Genomic DNA, 22,772 nt, shown 5'->3' on the forward strand with positions numbered 1-22,772 from the left:
AAAAGAATTTTAAATTCCAAACAAAAAATGCATCTATGAAAAATTTTAAAAATCAAACAGGTTCTGAGTACAAGGAAATTTGGAAAATTCTAGTGATAAACGAAAATCTGCGATAACTTCCCCAATTACTTATGGATTTTCATGAAAATTAGCACAATTAAAATAATTTTAAATTCCAAGCATAAAATGTATTTATAGAAATATTCATAAATTATAAGGATTCTGAATAAAAGGAAATTTTGGAAAATTCCTATAAAAAATTAAAATTTATAATAACTTCCTCAATTTTTCACAGATTTTCATAAAAACTGGCTCTTAAGAAAGATTTTTGGATTCTTAACAAAAAATATTTTAATGAAAATTTTCAAAAATTAGACAGTTTTGGAGTAAAAGGAAAATGTATAAAATTCTAGCGAAAACGGGAAATCTGCTATAACTTCCCTAATTTTCCATGGATTTTCATGAAAATTGGCTCGTAAAAAAGAATTTTGAATTCCAAACAAAAAATGTATTTATGAAAATTTTGAAAAACTCAAGGGTTTCAAAGTAAACAAAATTTTGGAAAATTCTAGTGACAAACGGAAATCTGCCATAACTCCTTTAGTTTCTCACGGATTTTCATAAAAATTGGTTCATACGAAAGGATTTTTAGTTCCAAAGAAAAATTGTACCTATAAAAATTTTCAAAAAATCAAGAGCTTCGGAGTAAAAGGGAAATTCTGGAATTTTTTTGTAAAATAAGAAAATCTGCGATAACTTCCCTAATTTTCCACGGATTTTCATGAAAATTGACTCGTAAAAAAGAATTTTGAATTCCAAACAAAAAATGTATTTATGAAAATTTTGAAAAACCCAAGGGTTTCAAAGTAAACGAAATTTTGGAAAATTCTAGTGACAAACGGAAATCTGCCATAACTTCTTTAGTGTCTTACGGATTTTCATGAAAATTGGTTCATACGAAAGAGTTTTAAATTCTAAACAAAAAACATATCTATAAAAATTTTTAAAAACTAAATAGTTTCAGAGTGAAACGAAATTTTGTAAAAAAAACTTCTTCAATATCCCATGGCCGATTTATTAAAGCGTCTGCTTTTGTTTTCTGCCTAAATTGAGCCCTAGATCTAACATAATGACATTTTTTGAATTTTCCATTTTAAGGCAAGCATTTGTTTTATTTCATAGACTACTAGACAAGGTTCTTTTTAATAGGGACACACTGTTTCTATAATTATAAATTGTAAATACTCCGGTACATTACACCGAACACACCCATTAATAAAGTGTCGAAAGCTACCAGGCCGATCGCGTAATTCAACTGTTTTTTGGTTTGTTCATTTTACTCGGTCGCTAATAGACATTCCGACACGAAAACCACGATTAATAATAATAATAATAATAATAGAAGGAGAGACCGTGACAATATATATATATATATATATATATAGGGTTTTCCCACGTAGGTATTTGTTTTTTTTTTCAATAATATTATTGCAATAATTAATTTCAGAAATTCAACGATATCTACTGATGCAAGAAACAAGCGAATATCGGCCGTAGATCTCAATGGGGCCAATCACCGGCCGATCTCCTTCGTCGGCCATTAATTAAAAAAATATAACATTATTCCTTTCGGACGTTATCTGCCATCTCTTCTTCTCCTTCTTCTTCTTCTTCTTCTTCTTCTTCTTCATTTTTCATTATTCCTTAAGGCCGCCGCTTATTCATTTATTGAAATCGTGTCGAGTACATTCGGATATTTCTTGAAAAAAGTACACCTTACAGGAGCATTTGCGATAGGCATCTGTTTTTTTTTTTAATTCGATGTAACTTACAACAACGGTTGTAACAATAACATTTGAAAGACACAAGATACGTCGCCATCTTGTAAAATCGATTCGCTTTTGTTTTTTTGAATTTGAATGTAACCTAGAGTAAACAGGATTAAGAAACAGACCTTCGATTGTTTTTGGTTGGTTTTTTAAACAAAATATCACCCTATAGGATAGATAACAACCATTTCGCGATATTTGTATTGTCAATCTATTTGGCTCTTTTTGTGTGTGTAAGAGAGAGAGAGAGAGAGAAAGAGATGAGCGATAGCGGTTGTTCTCGAACAGGTGCGTTCTTTAAGTTACTTCGATGGGAGAATATTCTTCACGTATTCGGTCTGCATGTTCTTCATGTATCGCAGAGTTTTGATTTTCAGAAGGATCTTATAAACTTAGAAGATATTTAGAATGACCTTAACTAGCCTAAACCTAAAAAACAAATGCCACTTTTTACGCTCCTATAAAACATTTCTCACCCTAAAACATGAATTTAACATTAACTCCGAGATCGGCTCATATAAGTGGGTCGACGTTCATTTTTTTTTTATAATGCAAAATCGCAATTCAATAAATCACGTTGCCATTCATTTTTAGGTCGTAAAGGCACGATTTACGCGTTCATAAAATGACTGGCTAAAGTCATTTAATAGTGCGAATTAAAAAAAAAACAATTACCCTCTCTCTCTCTCTCATTACTATTCATAGGCTCGCATTAGACCCTGTACAAGAAACAAGTGATTAACGTTTAAAGCGTGGAAAAAAAAACCCACGGAAGCGTAACTTTTAATTCACTTGTTTCGGAAATTGCCTTCCTGCCACTGAAACGCGTAATAAACTATTCCGCTTCTTCGTGCTTCATAAAACAAATGAAGAGTTCATTTTTCACTTATTATTGAGGTGTCAATATTAATGTTAGGAAGTAGGCCTTGACGGGTAGATGTGATAGTCATGTGTTTTTTTTTGGAACTGATAGAGAATTCAATCCTGAATTCAAAAATACCACACACTATATAGTTATTCTTGACCGTTTTCGAGATATTTCAATTAGGAGATGAATTTTTTGAACACACCCTGTATATTCTGATTTTTGAATGCGAATATCTCTGTAATGGAATGAGATAATTATGTCGTGTTTGGGCTCATTATAATCGGAAGAAAATTAACTATTTAATTATCGTTTAACTATTGGTCTACTAGAATTAAATAAAGAATTATTACCCAAGGTAGGATAAAAGACAATAGGAGGTAATAGAGAATTAATTTCTGAATTCAAAAATACCACACACTATATAGTTATTCTTGACCGTTCTCGAGATATTTCAATAAGAAGATGAATTTTTTGAACACACCCTGTATATTCTGATTTTTAAATGCAAATATCTCCGCAATGGAATGAGATAATTATGTCGTGTTTGGGCTCATTATAATCGGAAAAAAATTAACTATTTAATTATCGTTTAACCATTGGTCTACTAAGATTTAAAAAAAAAATTATTATCCAAAGTAGGATAAAAGACAACGGGAGGTTATAAAGAATTTAATTCTGAATCCAAAAATACCACACACTAAATAGTTATTCTTGACCGTTTTCGTGATATTTCATTTAGAAGATGAATTTTTTTGACACACCCTGTATAGTCTGATTTTTGAATGCAAATAACTCTGCAATGGAATGAGATAATTATGTCGTGTTTGGGCTCATTATAATCGGAAAGAAATTAACTATTTAATTATCGTTTAACAATTGGTCTACTAAGCTTGAAAAAAAAATTATTACTTAAAGTAGGATAAAAGACAACAGGAGGTTATAAAGAATTAATTTCTGAATTCAAAAATACCACACACTAATTAGTTATTCTTGACCATTCTCGAGATATTTCAATTAGAAAAAGAATTTTTTGGACACACCCTGTATATTTTGATTTTTGAATGCAAATAACTCCACAATAGAATGAGATAATTATGTCGTGTTTGGGCTCATTATAATTGGAAAAAAATTAACTATTTAATTATCGTTTAACCATTGGTCTACTAAGCTTGAAAAAAAAATTATTACCCAAAGTAGGATAAAAGACAACGGGAGGTTATAAAGAATTTAATTCTGAATTCAAAAATACCACACACTATATAGTTATTCTTGACCGTTCTCGAGATATTTCAATAAGAAGATGAATTTTTTGAACACACCCTGTATATTCTGATTTTTGAATGCAAATATCTCTGCAATGGAATGAGATAATTATGTCGTGTTTGGGCTCATTATAATCAGAAAAAAATTAACAATTTAATTATTGTCTAACGATTGGTCTACTAAGCCTAAAAAAATAATAATCAAGCAAAGTAGGATAAAAGACAACGAGAGGTAATAGAGAATTTGATGCTGAATTCAAAAATACCACACACTATACAGTTATTCTTGACCGTTCTCGAGATATTTCAATTAGAAGATGAATTTTTTTGACACACCCTGTATAGTCTGATTTTTGAATGCAAATAACTCTGCAATGGAATGAGATAATTATGTCGTGTTTGGGCTCATTATAATCAGAAAAAAATTAACTATTCAATTATCATTTAACCATTGGTCCACTAAGATTTAAAAAAAAAATATTACCCAAAGTAGGATAAAAAACAATAGGAGGTAATAGAGAATTTAATTCTGAATTCAAAAATACCACACACTATATAGTTATTCTTGACCGTTTTCGAGATATTTCAATTAGAAGGAGAAATTTTTTGAACACACCCTGTATATTTTGATTTTTGAATGCAAATATCTCCGTAATGGATTGAGATAATTATGTCGTGTTTGGAATCATTATAATCGGAAAAAAATTAACTATTTAATTATCATTTAACCATTGGTCTACTAAGATTTAAAAAAAAATTATTACCCAAAGTAGGATAAAAGACAATAGGAGGTAATAGAGAATTTAATTCTGAATTCAAAAATACCACACACTAAATAGTTATTCTTGACGGTTTTCGAGATATTTCAATTAGAAGATGAATTTTTTGAACACACCCTGTATATTTTGATTTTTTAATGCAAATATCTCTGCAATGGAATGAGATAATTATGTCGTGTTTGGGCTCATTATAATCGGAAAAAAATTAATTATTTAATTATTGTCTAACGATTGGTCTACTAAGCCTAAAAAAAAAATAATCAAGCAAAGTAGGATAAAAGACAACGAGAGGTAATAGAGAATTTGATGCTGAATTCAAAAATACCACACACTATATAGTTCTTCTTGACCGTTCTCGAGATATTTCAATTAGAAGATGAATTTTTTTGACACACCCTGTATAGTCTGATTTTTGAATGCAAATAACTCTGCAATGGAATGAGATAATTATGTCGTGTTTGGGCTCATTATAATCAGAAAAAAATTAACTATTCAATTATCATTTAACCATTGGTCCACTAAGATTTAAAAAAAAAATATTACCCAAAGTAGGATAAAAAACAATAGGAGGTAATAGAGAATTTAATTCTGAATTCAAAAATACCACACACTATATAGTTATTCTTGACCGTTTTCGAGATATTTCAATTAGAAGGAGAAATTTTTTGAACACACCCTGTATATTTTGATTTTTGAATGCAAATATCTCCGCAATGGAATGAGATAATTATGTCGTGTTTGGGCTCATTATAATCAGAAAAAAATTAACTATTTAATTATCATTTAACCATTGGTCTACTAAGCTTGAAAAAAAAATTATTACCCAAAGTAGGATAAAAGACTACGGGAGGTAATAGAGAATTAATTTCTGAATTCAAAAATACCACACACTATACAGTTATTCTTGACCGTTCTCGAGATATTTCAATTAGAAGAAGAATTTTTTTGACACACCCTGTATATTCTGATTTTTTAATGCAAATATCTCTGCAATGGATTGAGATAATTATGTCGTGTTTGGGCTCATTATAATCAGAAAAAAATTAACAATTTAATTATTGTCTAACGATTGGTCTACTAAGCCTAAAAAAAAAATAATCAAGCAAAGTAGGATAAAAGACAACGAGAGGTAATAGAGAATTTGATGCTGAATTCAAAAATACCACACACTATACAGTTATTCTTGACCGTTTTCGAGATATTTCAATTAGAAGAAGAATTTTTTGACACACCCTGTATATTCTGAACTTTGAGTGCAAATATCTCTGCAATGGATTGAGATAATTATGTCGTGTTTGGGCTCATTATAATCAGAAAAAAATTAACAATTTAATTATTGTCTAACGATTGGTCTACTAAGCCTAAAAAAAAATAATCAAGCAAAGTAGGATAAAAGACAACGAGAGGTAATAGAGAATTTGATGCTGAATTCAAAAATACCACACACTATACAGTTATTCTTGACCGTTCTCGAGATATTTCAATTAGAAGATGAATTTTTTGACACACCCTGTATATTCTGATTTTTGAATGCAAATATCTCTGCAATGGAATGAGATAATTACGTCGTGTTTGGGCTCATTATAATCAGAAAAAAATTAACTATTTAATTATCATTTAACCATTGGTCTACTAAGCTTGAAAAAAACATTATTACACAAAGTAGGATAAAAGACTACGGGAGGTAATAGAGAATTAATTTCTGAATTCAAAAATACCACACACTATATAGTTATTCTTGACCGTTTTCGAGATAATTCAATTAGAAGATGAATTTTTTTGACACACCCTGTATATTCTGATTTTTGAATGCAAATATCTCTGCAATGGAATGAGATAATTATGTCGTGTTTGGGCTCATTTTAATCAGAAAAAAATAAGCTATTTAATTATTGACTAACCATTAGTCTATTAGGATTTAAAAAATATATATATCAACCAAAGTAGATGTAAAATCAGATAAAGAATTCAATCCTGAAGAGAGATAAAACAAAAGACTACCGAGCATAGAATAACTCTCAGAATCTCTCAAAATTATATCGAGTGTGCGTGTTACCAACCCATCAAAATATTTCCAAAGTTTTGTCACGTCGTACCAGAAAAAAAAAAACTCATATTTTAAAGTCCACGCTAACCGTCCCGAAATTCTTTCTTTCTCTCTCTTTTTCATGCCTAATTATACTACCAAATTAGGTTGTTTAAATATTTTTTAGTATTCGCATGCAATCGCGAGATTTTATCTTTTTCTCTCTCTTTCTCTCTCTGTCTCGGGGAATCAAGTGGCATCATTATGGCCAATTAAAAGAATTCAGTATGTCCGAGAAGAAGACCCGTAATATGGGTGTGGCAGGTTGTCATTTGTTTTTTTTGTATATATATATTTAAATTGTATCATACAACATCGGTTCCCAAGACATTGAGTTGCTTGGATCGTCTTTTGTTTTTTTTTTTATGAAAATATACGATCTAATTTTATTAATTTGTTACGAAACATCCCTTTAGCGCGACAGCCTCTCTCTTGGCTTGCTCTAAATAAAAATCGGAAATTAAGCAAAAATATCTGAATACAACACTCCATAGATAGATATCCCGGTCTATTAAATCTCACGGTAAACTTGATTTTATTCGGGAGGTTTACCGACCTGCTCTATTAAATTTTTAATAACAAACCACTCTCTAGATCGTGTCGGACCGGTTTTCACCGCTGATATAGATTTCAAGGTCCAAGTCAATAAAGCAACGAGTGGCATCTGAAAACTTGTCTAGGATGACGTGTAAAAACCCTTCAGTTGGGATCACTACTTACAACACAGGATACAAATGTCTTATTTCAATTCACAAGTTTTACATTATTTGGTAAGAGACCCGGTCTAATTTAGGTACACTTTAATACGTCATATGACTCTAGCGCTTAATGTAAATATTTTAAAAATTTGTAAAAATTCAAGTGAAACCCAAATACCTAATTTCAATCAAATCGTACCCAAAGGAAGAAATTAATAATTATATGGTAATTCAACCCCAAATACCGAATTTCATTCAAATTGGACAAATAGCAAAAAAGTCTCCCTTAATAAATACATTAAATCCCGATTAGATTTTTTTTTTATCATTAGGACCCACTGTATTGTAATTTTTGTCTAGCGAAATGCCTTGTATAAACCACTGTGTCGCATGAATATTATAACACGGTAAATTCTAACACTTTGCCGAGTTATCACGGCTACAAGAAGGTGACTGGCTAAAAGATATGCACATATTCGGATTGTCCAGAGTCTCCTGAATAATTCGATACCAATTTCAGGAAATTCTGAGCTATTTTAAGCATTTTATCGATGAAATTAGGAAGCAATTCCGAGCCGATTCATCCAGTTTGCCGCCATGTTGTCACAGCCGCCGCCATTAAAATTGGGCATAGACGTCAAAATCGACCATTTTCGGACGGTGTTTTAGGGTATAAAAAAGGGTTTTTACCTTAAGATTTATACATGGAAAAATAGTATAGAGCCTTAGGAACAGATTAACATCAATTCTGGATCGATTCCAGTTGGTTTTAGTAGCGAAATTTCGATTATAAAAAGGGTCTTTTTGCGGCGAAAATCCCCGTTTGCGTTGCCATGGAGACGCGGTCATGGCTCGCTTTGGAAATAAACAGTGTGCAGCGGTTTTTAGCGCTTGGTACTCTTTTGGAAAAAAATCATTTTTGGGGGTACTGGTAAAAATGGTGAAAAAGTGAAATTTTAGTATGTTATAGTCAAATGAATGGCGCATTTGCTCGATTGGGTTTGGTTCATCTATCACATACGGGGCGCGCACAATTAATTTCCAAAGTTGAAAATGTTAAAAAATTCATAACTCGAAAACGGTTTTTTTTAGAAATACGGTTGATATTGCAAAATATTCTCCTTGTATAAAAGTCATTAGGCTCTAGGTGGCGTCACTAAAAAAATTTCGAAACTGTACCAAAAAAAAAAAAAGGGTGAAAAGGGGTATTTTCGACTGCTCACCCTGTATAAGTAGCAGCGTTAAACTTTATACACCGTTTTATTCGCAAAGGATGCAGGTTTAATTAATCCTAAAGAAACTTTCATAAATTTTGAACCCTAAACATTTTATACAGAAAAACTTTAATTTTTCAAAAAAGTTCCTTAACAAAAATTGTAGTTCTCAATAAAGCGCACACATTTTCCGTAAGTCATTATAACCGCAAAAGTACCGTTAAACCGTCCGAAGGGCTAGAATGTCTGAACCTTTGGACGTTAAAAAAATACTTAAACCGGCAAAAACAAAAGAGTTCTACTTAATCATCATCATAATTTCAGATACATCCATTCAAAGGAAAAACCGTTCAAATGCAACGAGTGCGGCAAAGGGTTCTGCCAGTCGCGCACCCTGGCGGTGCACAAGATCCTCCACATGGACGAGTCCCCTCACAAGTGCCACGTGTGCTCCCGCTCGTTCAATCAACGGTCGAACCTCAAAACCCACTTGTTAACCCACACCGACCATAAACCCTACGAGTGTAACAGTTGCGGCAAAGTATTCCGAAGAAACTGCGACCTGAGACGACACGCTTTGACCCACGCGGTGGGTGACGTACCTCCGGAGGATTTGGAGGGTTTGGAGGGAGAGCGCATGTCTCCTAGACCAAGGTGAGATGATCTCAAATGATCCGGGGGCGGGATCTTTTAAGTTTTTTTTGCCCCATCAGGTCACCATCGCAAGAAACAAGTGGGGATAAGGGTGATAAGATAAGGGTGTGCTCGCCAGTTCCGGAGCGCACCCACTGCCACGAACCCCGTTTGACCTCCTCCCCGTACACGATGAGACCCTCGATGGAAAAATCGGATTATCGGCATGACGACATGGACGAGGGGGAGGACGAGGAGGACGAAGACGACCCGGAAATCGATCCGGGGCAAGAGGAAATCGGCCCGGAAATACTACAAGAGACCGAACAAGAGGTGAGGACCAAAAATCCTTTTTTTTTTTTTAAAATTATCTAAACTTCTCTTTTTCATAATTCAGTCGGCAACACGTCCTATGCCCCAACAAATACAAATCAGACGAGACCTGTTGGCCAAACCGTGCACCGTCACCAGCAGTGGAAATCATTCGCACTTCTTGAGCCCCTTTCGGAAACGTCACTTCGACCAGGAGCGTCCCGGCGCGTCGTTTTTACGCTCGCCCCGGCCCCGCACCCCGTCCAGTTACACGCACCGCCCCCTAAGTCCCCCGATGACTTTGAGGGTGCCTTACGCCGCCCCCTATTCGGTCGGCGGGGCGTCGAAACCGCCCGACGGGTATCTCGGCGCGGGCGGTAAACAGTTGGGGGGGGGTGGGCAGGTGTCGCCCAATAGCACCCCGAGCGACTTGAGTATGAAAAAGGCGACGGGGCATGTGGGGGGACCTCCTAGACAGCAGCAGCAACAGCAGCAGCAGCAGCAGAAGAAGACCGGGTTTACTATCGCTGACATTATGGGGAGATAAGGGTGCAATTGTTTTTTCTGGAATCGTGAGGCACTCGGTGCTTCGTTTGTTATTAAGTGAGTGTGGATTCGATTGTTCCTTTCCCGTGTTACTCGCAAATGACATTCATAAAATTGGACATTTTACTATTTAAGCTTTAATTTATAATTGTTTTGCAATATATATAAGGCTATTTTTTTTAAAACATATTAAGCTGTATATAATTTGTTTATTTTTCCTTAAGGTGGTTTATTTTATATAGGAATTGTATGTAAAGATCTCCATTTTTTTTTTTTTGGTAAATTCATATAATAAGCGTTAGAAGTTAGGTTATTGTAAGTAAACATCTAATAAATTTGATTAAAGAAGTTCAATTGAAGTTTATTGGAAAAAAACAATTGAATACGACCTTAAACGTGCATTAAATTATTTCATCGAGTTAGTCATCGAGCGTGCTCGAAAGAGGCCAAAGCGCAACAAAAACAAACGCCGCCGTTCTCTTCAACAATTAACACGTTGTTCAACGAATTATATTGTTTATAAAAAAAAAATCGATTTAAATTCCCTTGTGTTTGACACGCCCTGTTTTATGCGCGATAGACAAGTAAATACGCGTATACATAAGTAATCATTTGTTTTTTCTGCGACCTTCAGTCAATTTGACTAGAAATAACGATAAATTATAAGTTGTCACCCTAACGTCAATTTTGAACGTGTCTGTCCCGAAATATTCAACATTGAAAATGTCAATCTGATGCGCCATGATTACGATGTAAACGCAGCCAATTGTTAGACGAAAAAAGTATTCTAAGACGAGTAAATGTTCGTGATTCGGGAACAGTTGGGTCTGCGATTTTTTTTTTAAAAATTGATAAAATACAAGTAAAATATTTCGCAATATCAACCGCATTTCTAAAGAAAACCGTTTTCGAGTTATGAATTTTTTAACATTTTCAACTTTGGAAATTAATTGTGCGCGCCCCGTATGTGATAGATGAACCAAACCCAATCGAGCAAATGCGCCATTCATTTTACTATAACATACTAAAATTTCATTTTTTCACCATTTTTACCAGTACCCCAAAAATGATTTTTTTCTAAAAAAGTACCAAGCGCTAAAAACCGCTGCACACTGGTTATTTCCAAAGCGAGCCGTGAGCGCGTCTCCATGGCAACGCAAACAAGGATTTTCGCCGCAAAAAGACCCTTTTTATAATCGAAATTTCGCTACTAAAACCAACTGGAATCGGTCCAGAATTGATGTTAATCTGTTCCTAAGGCTCTATACTATTTTTCCATGTATAAATCTTAAGGTAAAAACCCTTTTTTATACCCTAAAACACCGTCCGAAAATGGTCGATTTTGACGTCTATGCTCAATTTTAATGGCGGCGGCTTCGACAACATGGCGGCAAGGTAGATGAATCGGCTGGGACTTGCTTCCTAATTTCATTGATAAAATGCTTAAAATAGCTCAGAACTTCCTGAAATTGGTCTTAAATTATTCAAGAGACTCTGGACAATCCGAATATGTGCATATCTTTTGGCCAGTCACCTTCTTGTAGCCGTGATAGCTCGGCAAAGTTTTAGAATTTACCGCGTTATAATATTCATGCGACACAGTGGTCTATACAAGGCATTTCGCTAGACAAAAATTACAACACAGTGGGTCCTAATGATAAAAAAAAAATCTAATCGGGATTTAATGTATTTATTAAGGGAGACTTTTTTGCTCCAATTTGAATGAAATTCGGTATTTGGGGTTGAATTACCATCTAATTATTAATTTCTTCCTTTGGGTACGATTTGATTCAAATTTAATATTTGGGTTTTACTTGGGATAAAATTCTTGAATATTCTACACAAATATTTACATTAAGCGCTAGAGTCATATGATGTATTAAAGTGTACCTAAATTAGACCGGATCTCTTACCAAATAAATTTTTTTTTTTTTTTTGAAAACGTCCTTCTGACGTGATGGTGACCTTGAGCTTGACCTTCAAGGTTATTTGAAGGTCAACGCGATTTTTTTTAAACGGGAATCCCTATTTTTGGCACCGGATTCTGAAAGAGCGGAAAATTTTACGTCCAGGTATGAGGTTGAAGTAATCCCGAGAGGTCAAATAGAGGTCAAATAATGACTTCCTAAAAATCAAAACAAATAAAGGTCATACCCTAGGTAAGTCTTAACGGGGAACCCAACGGTGACCTTGGATTTGACGTTGAACCTAATTTTCAAGGTCATCTGAAGGTCGAACTCATTTCTTCGTAAAATTTTCCGCTCTTTCCGAATCCGGCGTCAAAAATAAGGGTTCTCATTTAAAAAAATCGCGTTGACCTTCAAATAACCTCGAAGGTCAAGCTCAAGGTCACTATCAGATGCACCGGTTGATTCCCCAAAACTTTTGAATTTATTTAAAGATTTTTTCTTCCCAAGATTTTTGGGACACCCCGTATATTCATTAAAATAAAAGAAAATCAAAAGCACCCGAAACAAATGAAAGATTGTTGTTTTGCCCTATAGTTCCTTCCCATCAGAACTTCTTGCTCATACGATACAATAAAACAAACGAACGCCAACTGTCCAATGCGGGCCATAATTATCGAGTCCAGGCAGTCCTATTATCGACCAAAATGATATATATTAAACATAAGACAGTTGATGTGTCGATGACAACCGCGCTACACCTAAACCGTCATTACGTATTTCCTCACTTCCCTAAAATACAGTCATTAACAACGTTGAGCCCTATCGCAATATGGGAGCACATAAAATACAGGGTGTCCTCGAATTTTGAGGTTAATTTGAATAAACCTTCATAAGGTCCCACACTCTTCAACTTTTTTTTTTCTTCATATTGGATCGAGTCCGCGCTTCTTTTGTTTGTTTTATTTTTCTATCGGGTTTTACGCATCTAACAAGAAGAGAAAAAAAAACAAATGCAAAATGCAACGACGACTCGATTGGGGACCTGCCGCTTCCGCAATGCGCATTTTTCTTATTAGAGAGCTTTAGCGAATTAATTGGTTAATTTCATCTAAGGCTATTAAAAAGTCCTGAAGGTCGGAAACCAATTAGTTGAGCACACAAATGTGGGGGCTTTTGGGAAAACTGGTTAGGAACGCTCGGAGGCACGCAAACTTCCCATATAAGACACCCAATATATTACTATATACAGGGTGATTCATTAATATTGCACGAAAATGAAATGCCGGTTTTTTTGGGTTAAATTATGACGAAAAGTTCCTATAAACATATGTCCGAAAGTGCTTCGTTTCCGAGATACAGGGTGTTCAAATTTTCTTAAAAAATCGATTTTTTATTAATATCTAAGAAATGCCTTTGCTGTTTGCAATGTCATTCACACCATTTCTGGATATCTTAATGATGTATCTTTTTGACATATGACAGTTGATTTGTTATTCCAGGGACGTGCCCACGGGGTAAGCGGGTTAGGTTTTTTGTACAAAAAATAGCACCTAGTAGATTTTTTGAACCTCCTGTACATTTTTTGGATGACGCAACTAAAGATGGAATTGTTTCAACTCTTGGGTGTTTTTCGTATCTCCCTCCGTTTTCGATAAAAAAATTAAGAATTGCTTTTTTGCATCCCTCTGTAAAAATACAAGTAAATGCTTTTAAATCACGCGAAAGCAAAGAAATAATTTTCTTCCTAAAATGTAATACTTACCTATTCATAGTGTCGAATATCAAGTACAGCATTAACAACTGCTGATCTAAAAAATACCGCGGAATGTTGGAAACAAAATTTAGTAAATACTATTATCGTTTTAGTTTTTGTCGCATTCTTTTCGTTGCTTTGAAAATGCAATAAATAAAATACCAGTTCATTTAACATTACTAGGTGTGGCTCAGTGATAAGGTGTTGTTTTTTTCCTGTCAAGTAGACAATTTCCTCATTTTTATCTAAAATGGAGTACACTTATAGTAAAATGTGCGATATGCACTTTGTGTATGGTCTTGCTAATGGTAATTCACAAGCAGCGAGGCGTATTTACGCGGACAAATACCCTAACCGAGTACTTCCTCATAGTCAAATGTTTACTCGCCTCCATCAACGTCTCAGAGAAAGTGGAAGTTTTAAAAAACTTACAGTCGACAATGGACGACCCCGCACAGTTGCAACCGCAGAAGCTGAAGAAGCAGTGCTCCACGAAATCGAGGATAATCCTTCAACGAGTACAAGACAGATTGCTGCCACTTTAAACATTAGTCAGCCAACAGTGTTTAGAATACTGAAAAATCAGCTTTTGTACCCGTATCACATCCAGCGGGTACAAGCACTTTTGCCAGACGACTATCCTCATAGAGTGGCTTTCTGTCGATGGTTACAACAAAACATTGTAGAAAATCCTCCTTTTTTATCAAAAATACTTTTCACGGACGAAGCTAATTTCTCCAGGAATTCGATAATGAATTTCCATAATAATCACATTTGGGCAGATGAAAATCCACATGGAATAAGTGAAAGTCGCCATCAACACCAATTTTCACTGAATGTTTGGGTTGGAATCATTGAAGACCACTTAATTGGTCCTTTCTTTTTGCAACAAAGGTTAAGTGGAGAAGTGTATCGGCGTTTTCTTCAAGAGGAGTTGCCAACACTATTAGAAAACGTCCCGCTTGACTTAAGGTACCAAATGTTTTTCATGCATGATGGCGCTCCGGCGCATTTCAGCTTAATTGCTCGACAGTATTTAGATAGAGTATATCCCAATCGTTGGATAGGTCGTGGAGGTATACAACCCTGGCCTGCGCGATCTCCCGATCTAAATCCAATAGACTTTTTCCTCTGGGGCCACCTCAAGCAATTAGTTTATACCACCCCCATCGAGAATGTTGAAGAATTAAGAAATCGTATTATTGCAAATTGCGATATTATTCGAAACACGCCAGGGATCTTTGAACGTGTTCGCCAGTCAATGCGTCGCAGGACAGACGCATGCATTGCAGTTGGAGGAACTCATTTTGAACAACTCTTATAGCGTACGTTTCTTAGTCCATAGCTTTTCATTACCTTCATCAATTTACTAATGTTTATTCTAAGAATTTAATTAATGTACCTAAGTTTAATTAAAACTAATTTTCAATAGGTAGTACAGTTAATGTCATGTCAAAATTCCAAATTACCGTATTTACTATTCTTCACCCTGTAAATCGATAAGTAGGCATTTTATTATGTTTATTCAAGTTTTTTCAAACGTTTGCATTAAACTAATTTTTTTATCGAAAACGGAGGGAGATACGAAAAACACCCAAGAGTTGAAACAATCTTTAGTTGCGTCATCCAAAAAATGTACAGGAGGTTCAAAAAATCTACTAGGTGCTATTTTTTGTACAAAAAACCTAACCCGCTTACCCCGTGGGCACGTCCCTGGAATAACAAATCAACTGTCATATGTCAAAAAGATACATCATTAAGATATCCAGAAATGGTGTGAATGACATTGCAAACAGCAAAGGCATTTCTTAGATATTAATAAAAAATCGATTTTTTAAGAAAATTTGAACACCCTGTATCTCGGAAACGAAGCACTTTCGGACATATGTTTATAGGAACTTTTCGTCATAATTTAACCCAAAAAAACCGGCATTTCATTTTCGTGCAATATTAATGAATCACCCTGTATATTTAAATTCCACTTAAAATTATATATATATAGTTCACATGCCTTAAACGTTCTAAAATATAAACAATTGATTCAATAATGCCACTCAGGCATTAAATACGAGTGTTCTTACAGAATTTTCACAAGAGCCGTAATCGTAAACAAACGATAAACGGAGTCAAACAAAACACTATCGGGGGTGGTGTAGGGAACTAATAAGTAGGAATGTCCCGTTTGTCAATCTGCAGGAATTATACGACTGTTTACCGAACATGACGAGTTCAATGATGATCAAACCGGACTACGAGGGTCGTAAAAAATTAATTAATCGACTGCTAAAACTCCCTATTATTAGCAGGTGACGTAAGTGAGGGATTGGAAATCGCCATTATGTGTTCGACGTTTATTATATATTAATACATAAAGATGTTCATTCATTTGTTTTTGGATCGTGCATAGTCTATGTAGGTTAGGGAAATCACAGAGGCTATGAGATCATATTATTATTGAATGCTTCATCATAAACCATGTATTCGTACCATATACGGGGTGTCCCAAAAGTATGGACACACCCAAAAAACTTGGGAAATATGGGCGCTAGAAAAAAATCTTTAAATAAATACAAAAGTTTTGGGGAATCAACCGATGCATCTGATGGTGACCTTCAAGGTTATTTGAAGGTCAAAGAGATTTTTTTTAACGGGAACCCCTATTTTTGACACCGGATTCGGAAAGAGCGGAAAATTTTACGAAGAAATGAGGTCGACCTTCAAATGACCTTGAAAATGAGGTTCAACGTCAAATCCAAGGTCACCGTTGGGTTCCTCGCTAAGACTTACCTAGGGTATGACCTTTATTTGTTTTGATTTTTAAGAAGTCAATATTTGACCTCTATTTGACCTCTCGGGATTACATCAACCTCATGCCCGGACGTAAAATTTTCCGTTCTTTAAGAATCCAGTGTCGAAAATGGGGATTCCCGTTTAAAAAAATCGCTTTGACCTTCAAATAACCTTGAAGGTCACCATCAGATGCACCAATTGATTCCCTAAAGATTTTTTCTTCCCAAGATTTTTGGGTGTGTCCATAGTTTTGGGACACCCTGTATATAAAAAATGAAAGTTTTGATAGAGTTGCAATTTAATTATAAGAACAAACGAAAAGTCCCATTGTATGTACGTTCGGATCTAATAAATATTAAAACATATGACAGTCGTTAAAAAAACCCTCGTTTGTCTTTGTTGCACTCGTTAAACGGTCAAACTCTAGTTTCAGCTGTTGCCGGCGCCATCTATGTACGCGTCCGGCAAATTTTATAATAGATCCTTAGGTCCGCCCTACAGAAACCTGTAAAATGGCTTTAAGGTAAAAGAACTCTGTAATGTCACTACGGTACTACTAAATAAGAGAGTTGTCGAATTCAATGGCAGATGGCACCACTATGTATATGGGGAATAAATATTATGTAACGTGTTTAGGTACCGAGGGATCCTTTTTTGTTTTTGCACTAAAAACTAGGTTCAAATGTTTTTAGCCGCTATACGGAAAGTTTACATTTGGGATGCCCTGTAGAAAAATGATTTTTGCAAAAAAAAATAAAAATCTGATTTTATAATAATTATTTCAAAGCTCCTGTACTAAAAATGGACTTTTTCTCAGTCATGGCGCACTAGATTGAATTTTCAAATAATTGATATTTCTAAGTCAGAATGTCAAAATTTAACGTATGAGGTGTCGATATATTCAGAATTTAATTTTCTATCGAAATATGTAAAAATATACAGAGGGTCCCATTTAAAATTCCGAAGTTGCTCTCATTTATGGCTAAACCGGAAGTGGTAAAAAACAATTGAGTGCGTCCTTCAATGCATATTTACTCCTTATACATAAATGCCAAATTTCAATTTTCTAGTTAAATAAATAAAAAAGTTATTGAAAGAAAACCAGGCGCAGCAGGGTCTAAAACAAAAGAACAACGTTTACGATTTTTCTGCTTTCCACTATAGAAAAGTAAAAAAAAATATTTTTAAACAATTTTTCTCGGTCTTTTATAGACTAATTATGGATTATTTCAGCAGTCATGGCACACTCGATTAAAAACAAAATAATTAAATATTTCAAAACTAGAAAGTTAAAAGTAGGCATATGAGGTATCGTTATATTCAGAATTTAATTTTCTATCGAAATATGTAAAAATATACAGAGGGTCCCATTTAAAATTCCAAAGTTGCTGCCATTTCCGGCTAAACCGGAAGTGGTAAAAAACAATTGAGTGCGTCCTTCAATGCATATTTACTCCTTATACATAAATGCCAAATTTCAATTTTCTAGTTTAATAAATTAAAAAGTTATTGAAAGAAAACCAGTGCAGCAGAGTCTAAAACAAAAGAACAACGTTTACGTTTTTTCTGATTTCCACTATAGAAAAGTAAAAAAAAATATTTTTAAACAATTTTTCTCGGTCTTTTATAGACTAATTATGGATTATTTCAGCAGTCATGGCACACTCGATTAAAAACAAAATAATTAAATATTTCAAACCCAGAAAGTTAAAAGTCGGCATATGACGTGTCGTTATATTCAGAATTTAATTTTCTATCGAAATGTGTAAAAATATATATAGGATCCTATTTAAAATTCCGAAGTTGATGTCATTTCCGGCTAAACCGGAAGTGGTAAAAAACAATTGAGTGCGTCCTTCAATGCATATTTACTCCTTATACATAAATGCCAAATTTCAACTTTCTAGTTCAATAAATTAAAAAGTTATTGAAAGAAAACTAGCCGCAGCGGAGTCTAAAACAAAAGAAGAGCGTTTACGATTTTTCTGATTTCTACTATAGAAAAGTAAAAAAAAAAAATTGAACAACAATTTTTCTCGGTCTCTTATAAACTAATTAAGGATTATTTCAGCAGTCATGGCACACTCGATTAAAAAGAAAATAATTAAATATTTCTAAACCAGAAAGTTAAAAGTCGGCATATGAGGTATCGTTATATTCAGAATTTAATTTTCTATCGAAATATGTAAAAATATACAGAGGGTCCTATTTAAAATTCCGAAGTTGCTGCCATTTCCGGCTAAACCGGAAGTGGGAAAAAACAATTGAATACATCCCTCAGTGCATATTTACTCCTTATACATAAATGCCAAATTTCAACTTTCTAGTTAAATAAATTAAAAAGTTACTGCAGAAAAACCACTCTAAAACAAATGAAAACTAGTACCTATTTATTCCATAAATATGGATTTGATTCAAATTAATTGCATATGCAAAAAATTCAGTTCCGGTATAACCGCACGTTTTCAGTTGTTTCATCAGGAGTGTTATGCATCAACAACGGTCCCCGTCGGCAAATTTCTCCATAACGTAAAAAGGCCTCGTAAATGGACTCATCGGGTCCAAAATAACAAAAGAAATCGGTTCAGTACCCTACAACTACGACTTTCTAACCCAATCAGACCACCCAAGTTTTCAGGTTTCTAATGTGACATTTTATTGAGTATTAAGTGGGCCCTTTAGGCGGGATTATTTAAATTATATAGACATTTTTACAATTACGTTATAAAAGCACACCCCTCATAAAAGAGGGTAGTTTTTTGTACTTTAGTTGAACGGCAAGGTCGCTCAATAATTGTTTTGTTTTTCGATTGAGAGTTTTATTATCGAGGCATTAATCAAAATTTTTAATTTGTAGGTTAGAAAAACATACAAAAAAGGGGCGGGCCTTAAGTTGTATACGTACTTATTAAATCATTTTAATTAATATTATTAGGGTTTACGTTGATGGATTAGAGGGTGTCTTATGGAAAAATACAACAAGGGCATTTTCGGGTGAAGAGATAAATATATCGGCACCCCACCATAAACAAAAGATAATCTGAAACTTTCTCACCAGAAAACCCCAATAAATCCGAGGCGATAATTTCGTGACACTTTCTTGGTGTCTCTTATGTGACTTAAGTGGTGCGGGCCATGTGGTACCATGAGAGATAATTATTCGGGTACCACGTGATAAGTAAACACGAGGTGTCAAATTACTATAAAAAAAAAACAAGTGCCGCTCAAAAGTTCGTTTCTATGGTCGAATTAAGTGACATTAACGATTTCACGTATTCGTAAAATGGAAGATTTACGATGTTTTTTTTTTAATAAATAAAAAAGGGCATATTTAGGACCTTTGCTACCAAGAAATCGCCTTTTTTTGGTTCAGGGCTTAAAGGGTGACCTCGCATAAAAATCGAATATAAAATTTTACTGCCTTTAGACCTGCGTATGTCGTAAACGAGGTTTTAATACCTTAAAATGGGCCGGTTTAATAAAAACAGTTTTTTGTTTTTGACCTTGAAACGACCGGGATAGGGCCAGATCAACCTCTATTGAAATATCCTAGAAAACAATTGAAAAAACGTTCGTGAGAAAATTGCGATTGTTTTTTTGATTTATTTGGTGTCTGTGGGTCCTGAGCCTAGAAACCTAGTTTTTTTTTCATTTGTTTCTCAAAATAGCATCTTTAAATCAATTATTTCGTATTTACTTGATCTCCTTCAGTTGGTGAGAATATTGATGCTTTTCAATTGTTTATTCCTAGGCAAAATTAAAAAATTAACGTTTTTCGACTTTTTTAACTCGAAAAATTCAATTGTTTTTTTTGGAAACAACTAAAAAACGTGAGAATTCACGTGACGTCTAAAGTTCATAGGAAAAACCTTTGACTTTCAGTTGTTTCGTACTTATAAGGAGTGGAAAAATCTTCGACTGTCAATTGTCTCTTGCGAAAATTGAATAAAATGTAAATCAAAAATTCAAAGAGTTATAGAAGATTTTTGAAAAATTTTAAGAAAATTGGAAAAAAAAATAAAAATTTTTTTTTTTGTTAAATCGATAAATCACTTAAAACACTTTAAAAAAGTCTAATAAAGTTTTTTTGAAAAATGTACCAGAAAAAAGTTATTTTCAATTTTCCCAAAAAACGCTTTCTTTAAAAATAAATGAGGGGTGCCTATGGGAAAATGTTCATAATTTCAGTTTTTATTTTTTTTCTGGAAAACTATTGATCGGAGAAAAAAATTGTTAAAGCAAAAGTTGTTTGGAATATCAGTGCGCATTAGATGCAATAAAAAAATATTTTTTATTTCCAACAGTTTTTCGGAAAATTGGGAAAAACTCTGAAACAGTTTTTGTTTATTTTCTCAAAAACTATTGGAAACATGGAAAGTTTTCTTTTAGCCTTGGAATCCAAATGAAAATTGGAACAAATCATAAAGAATAATATTTAGCCGTAAATCAAAAATTAAAAGAGTTATAGAAGATTTTTGAAAAATTTGTAAAAAATTGGAAAAAAAATTTTTTTTTAAGAAATTTTTTTTTTTTGGTAAATCGATAAATCATTCAAAATACTTTAAAAAATTCTAATAAAGTTTTTTTAAAAAATGTACCAGAAAAAAGTTATACTCAATTTGCCCAAAAAACGCTTTATTTAAAAATAAATGAGGGGTGCCCATGGGAAAATGTCCATAATTTTAGTTTTTAATTTTTTCCTGGAAAACTATTGATCTGAGAAAAAAATTGTTAAAACAAAAGTTGTTTGGAATGTCAGTACGCATCAGATGCAATAGAAAAATAATTTTTAAGTTGAATAGTTTTTCGGAAAATTGGGAAAAACTCTGAAACAGTTTTTCTTCATTTTCTCAAAAACTATTGGAAATATGGAAAATTTTCTTTTAGCTTTGGAATCCAAAGGAAAATTGGAACAAATCATAAAGAATAATATTTAGCTCTAAATCGAAAAATAAAAGAGTTATAGAAGATTTTTGAAAAATTTGTAAAAAATTTGAAAAAAAAAATTTTTTTTAAGAAATTATTTTTTTTTTGGTAAATCGATAAATCACTCAAAATACTTTAAAAAATTCTAATAAAGTTTTTTTGAAAAATGTACCAGAAAAAAGTTATACCCAATTTTCCCATAAAACGCTTTCTTTAAAAATAAATGAGGGGTGCCCATGGGAAAATGTTCATAATTTCAGTTTTTAATTTTTTTCTGGAAAACTATTGATCTGAGAAAAAAATTGTTAAAACAAAAGTTATTTGGAATGTCAGTGCGCATCAAATGCAATAGAAAAATAATTTTTAAGTTGAATAGTTTTCTGGAAAAGTGGGAAAAACCTCTTAGAAGTTTTTCTTATTTTTCTCTAAAACTACTGAAAATTTAGGCAATTTTCCTTTAGCATAGGAATTCTAGTTAGAAACAGAATAAATCTTAAAGAATGACATTTAGCTGTAAATCAAAAATTAAAAGAGTTATAGAAGATTTTTGAAAAATTTTAAAAAAATTGGAAGAAAAAATAAAAAAAAAATTTTTTTTGAAGAAATAATTTTTTTTTTGTAAATTGATAAATCACTTAAGATACTTTAAAAAAGTCTAATAAAGTTTTTTTGAAAAATGTACCAGAAAAAAGTTATTCCTAATTTTCCTAAAAAACGCTTTCTTTAAAAATAAATGAGGGGTGCCCATGGGAAAATGTTCATAATTTCAGTTTTTAATTTTTTTCTAGAAAACTATTGATCTGAGAAAAAAAATGTTAAAACAAAAGTTGTTTGGAATGTCAGTGCGCATCAGATGCAATAGAAAAATAATTTTTATTTCCAACAGTTTTTTGGAAAACTAAGAAAAACTCTGAAACAGTTTTTCTTCATTTTCTCAAAAACTATTGGAAATATGGAAAATTTTCTATTAGCTTTGGAATCCAAATAAAAATTGGAACAAATGATAAAGAATAGGGTTTAGCCCTAAATCGAAAAATAAAAGAATTATAGAAGATTTTTGAAAAATTTTAAAAAAATTTGAAAAAAAAAAAAAAAAAATTTTTTTGTTAAATCGATAAATCACTCAAAACACTGTAAAAAAGTCTAATAAAGTTTTTTTGAAAAAT

General features: G+C 33.1%; 1 protein-coding gene across 1 annotated transcript in view; it reads left to right on the top strand.

The window, feature by feature from the left end:
* LOC126746749 (protein bowel-like) overlaps positions 1-10,581 on the top strand; it is a 72,582-nt gene extending 62,001 nt beyond the window's left edge. The window contains exons 5-7 of the mRNA XM_050455084.1: positions 9,061-9,390; positions 9,450-9,702; positions 9,767-10,581. Coding sequence (XP_050311041.1) covers positions 9,061-9,390; positions 9,450-9,702; positions 9,767-10,228 — 1,045 coding nt within the window. The 3' untranslated portion in view covers positions 10,229-10,581. The remainder of the gene's footprint in view (positions 1-9,060; positions 9,391-9,449; positions 9,703-9,766) is intronic.
* The last annotated feature ends 12,191 nt before the right edge of the window (positions 10,582-22,772 follow it).

The sequence above is a fragment of the Anthonomus grandis genome, chromosome 18 (assembly GCF_022605725.1).
Source record: "Anthonomus grandis grandis chromosome 18, icAntGran1.3, whole genome shotgun sequence".
NCBI lineage: Eukaryota > Metazoa > Arthropoda > Insecta > Coleoptera > Curculionidae > Anthonomus > Anthonomus grandis.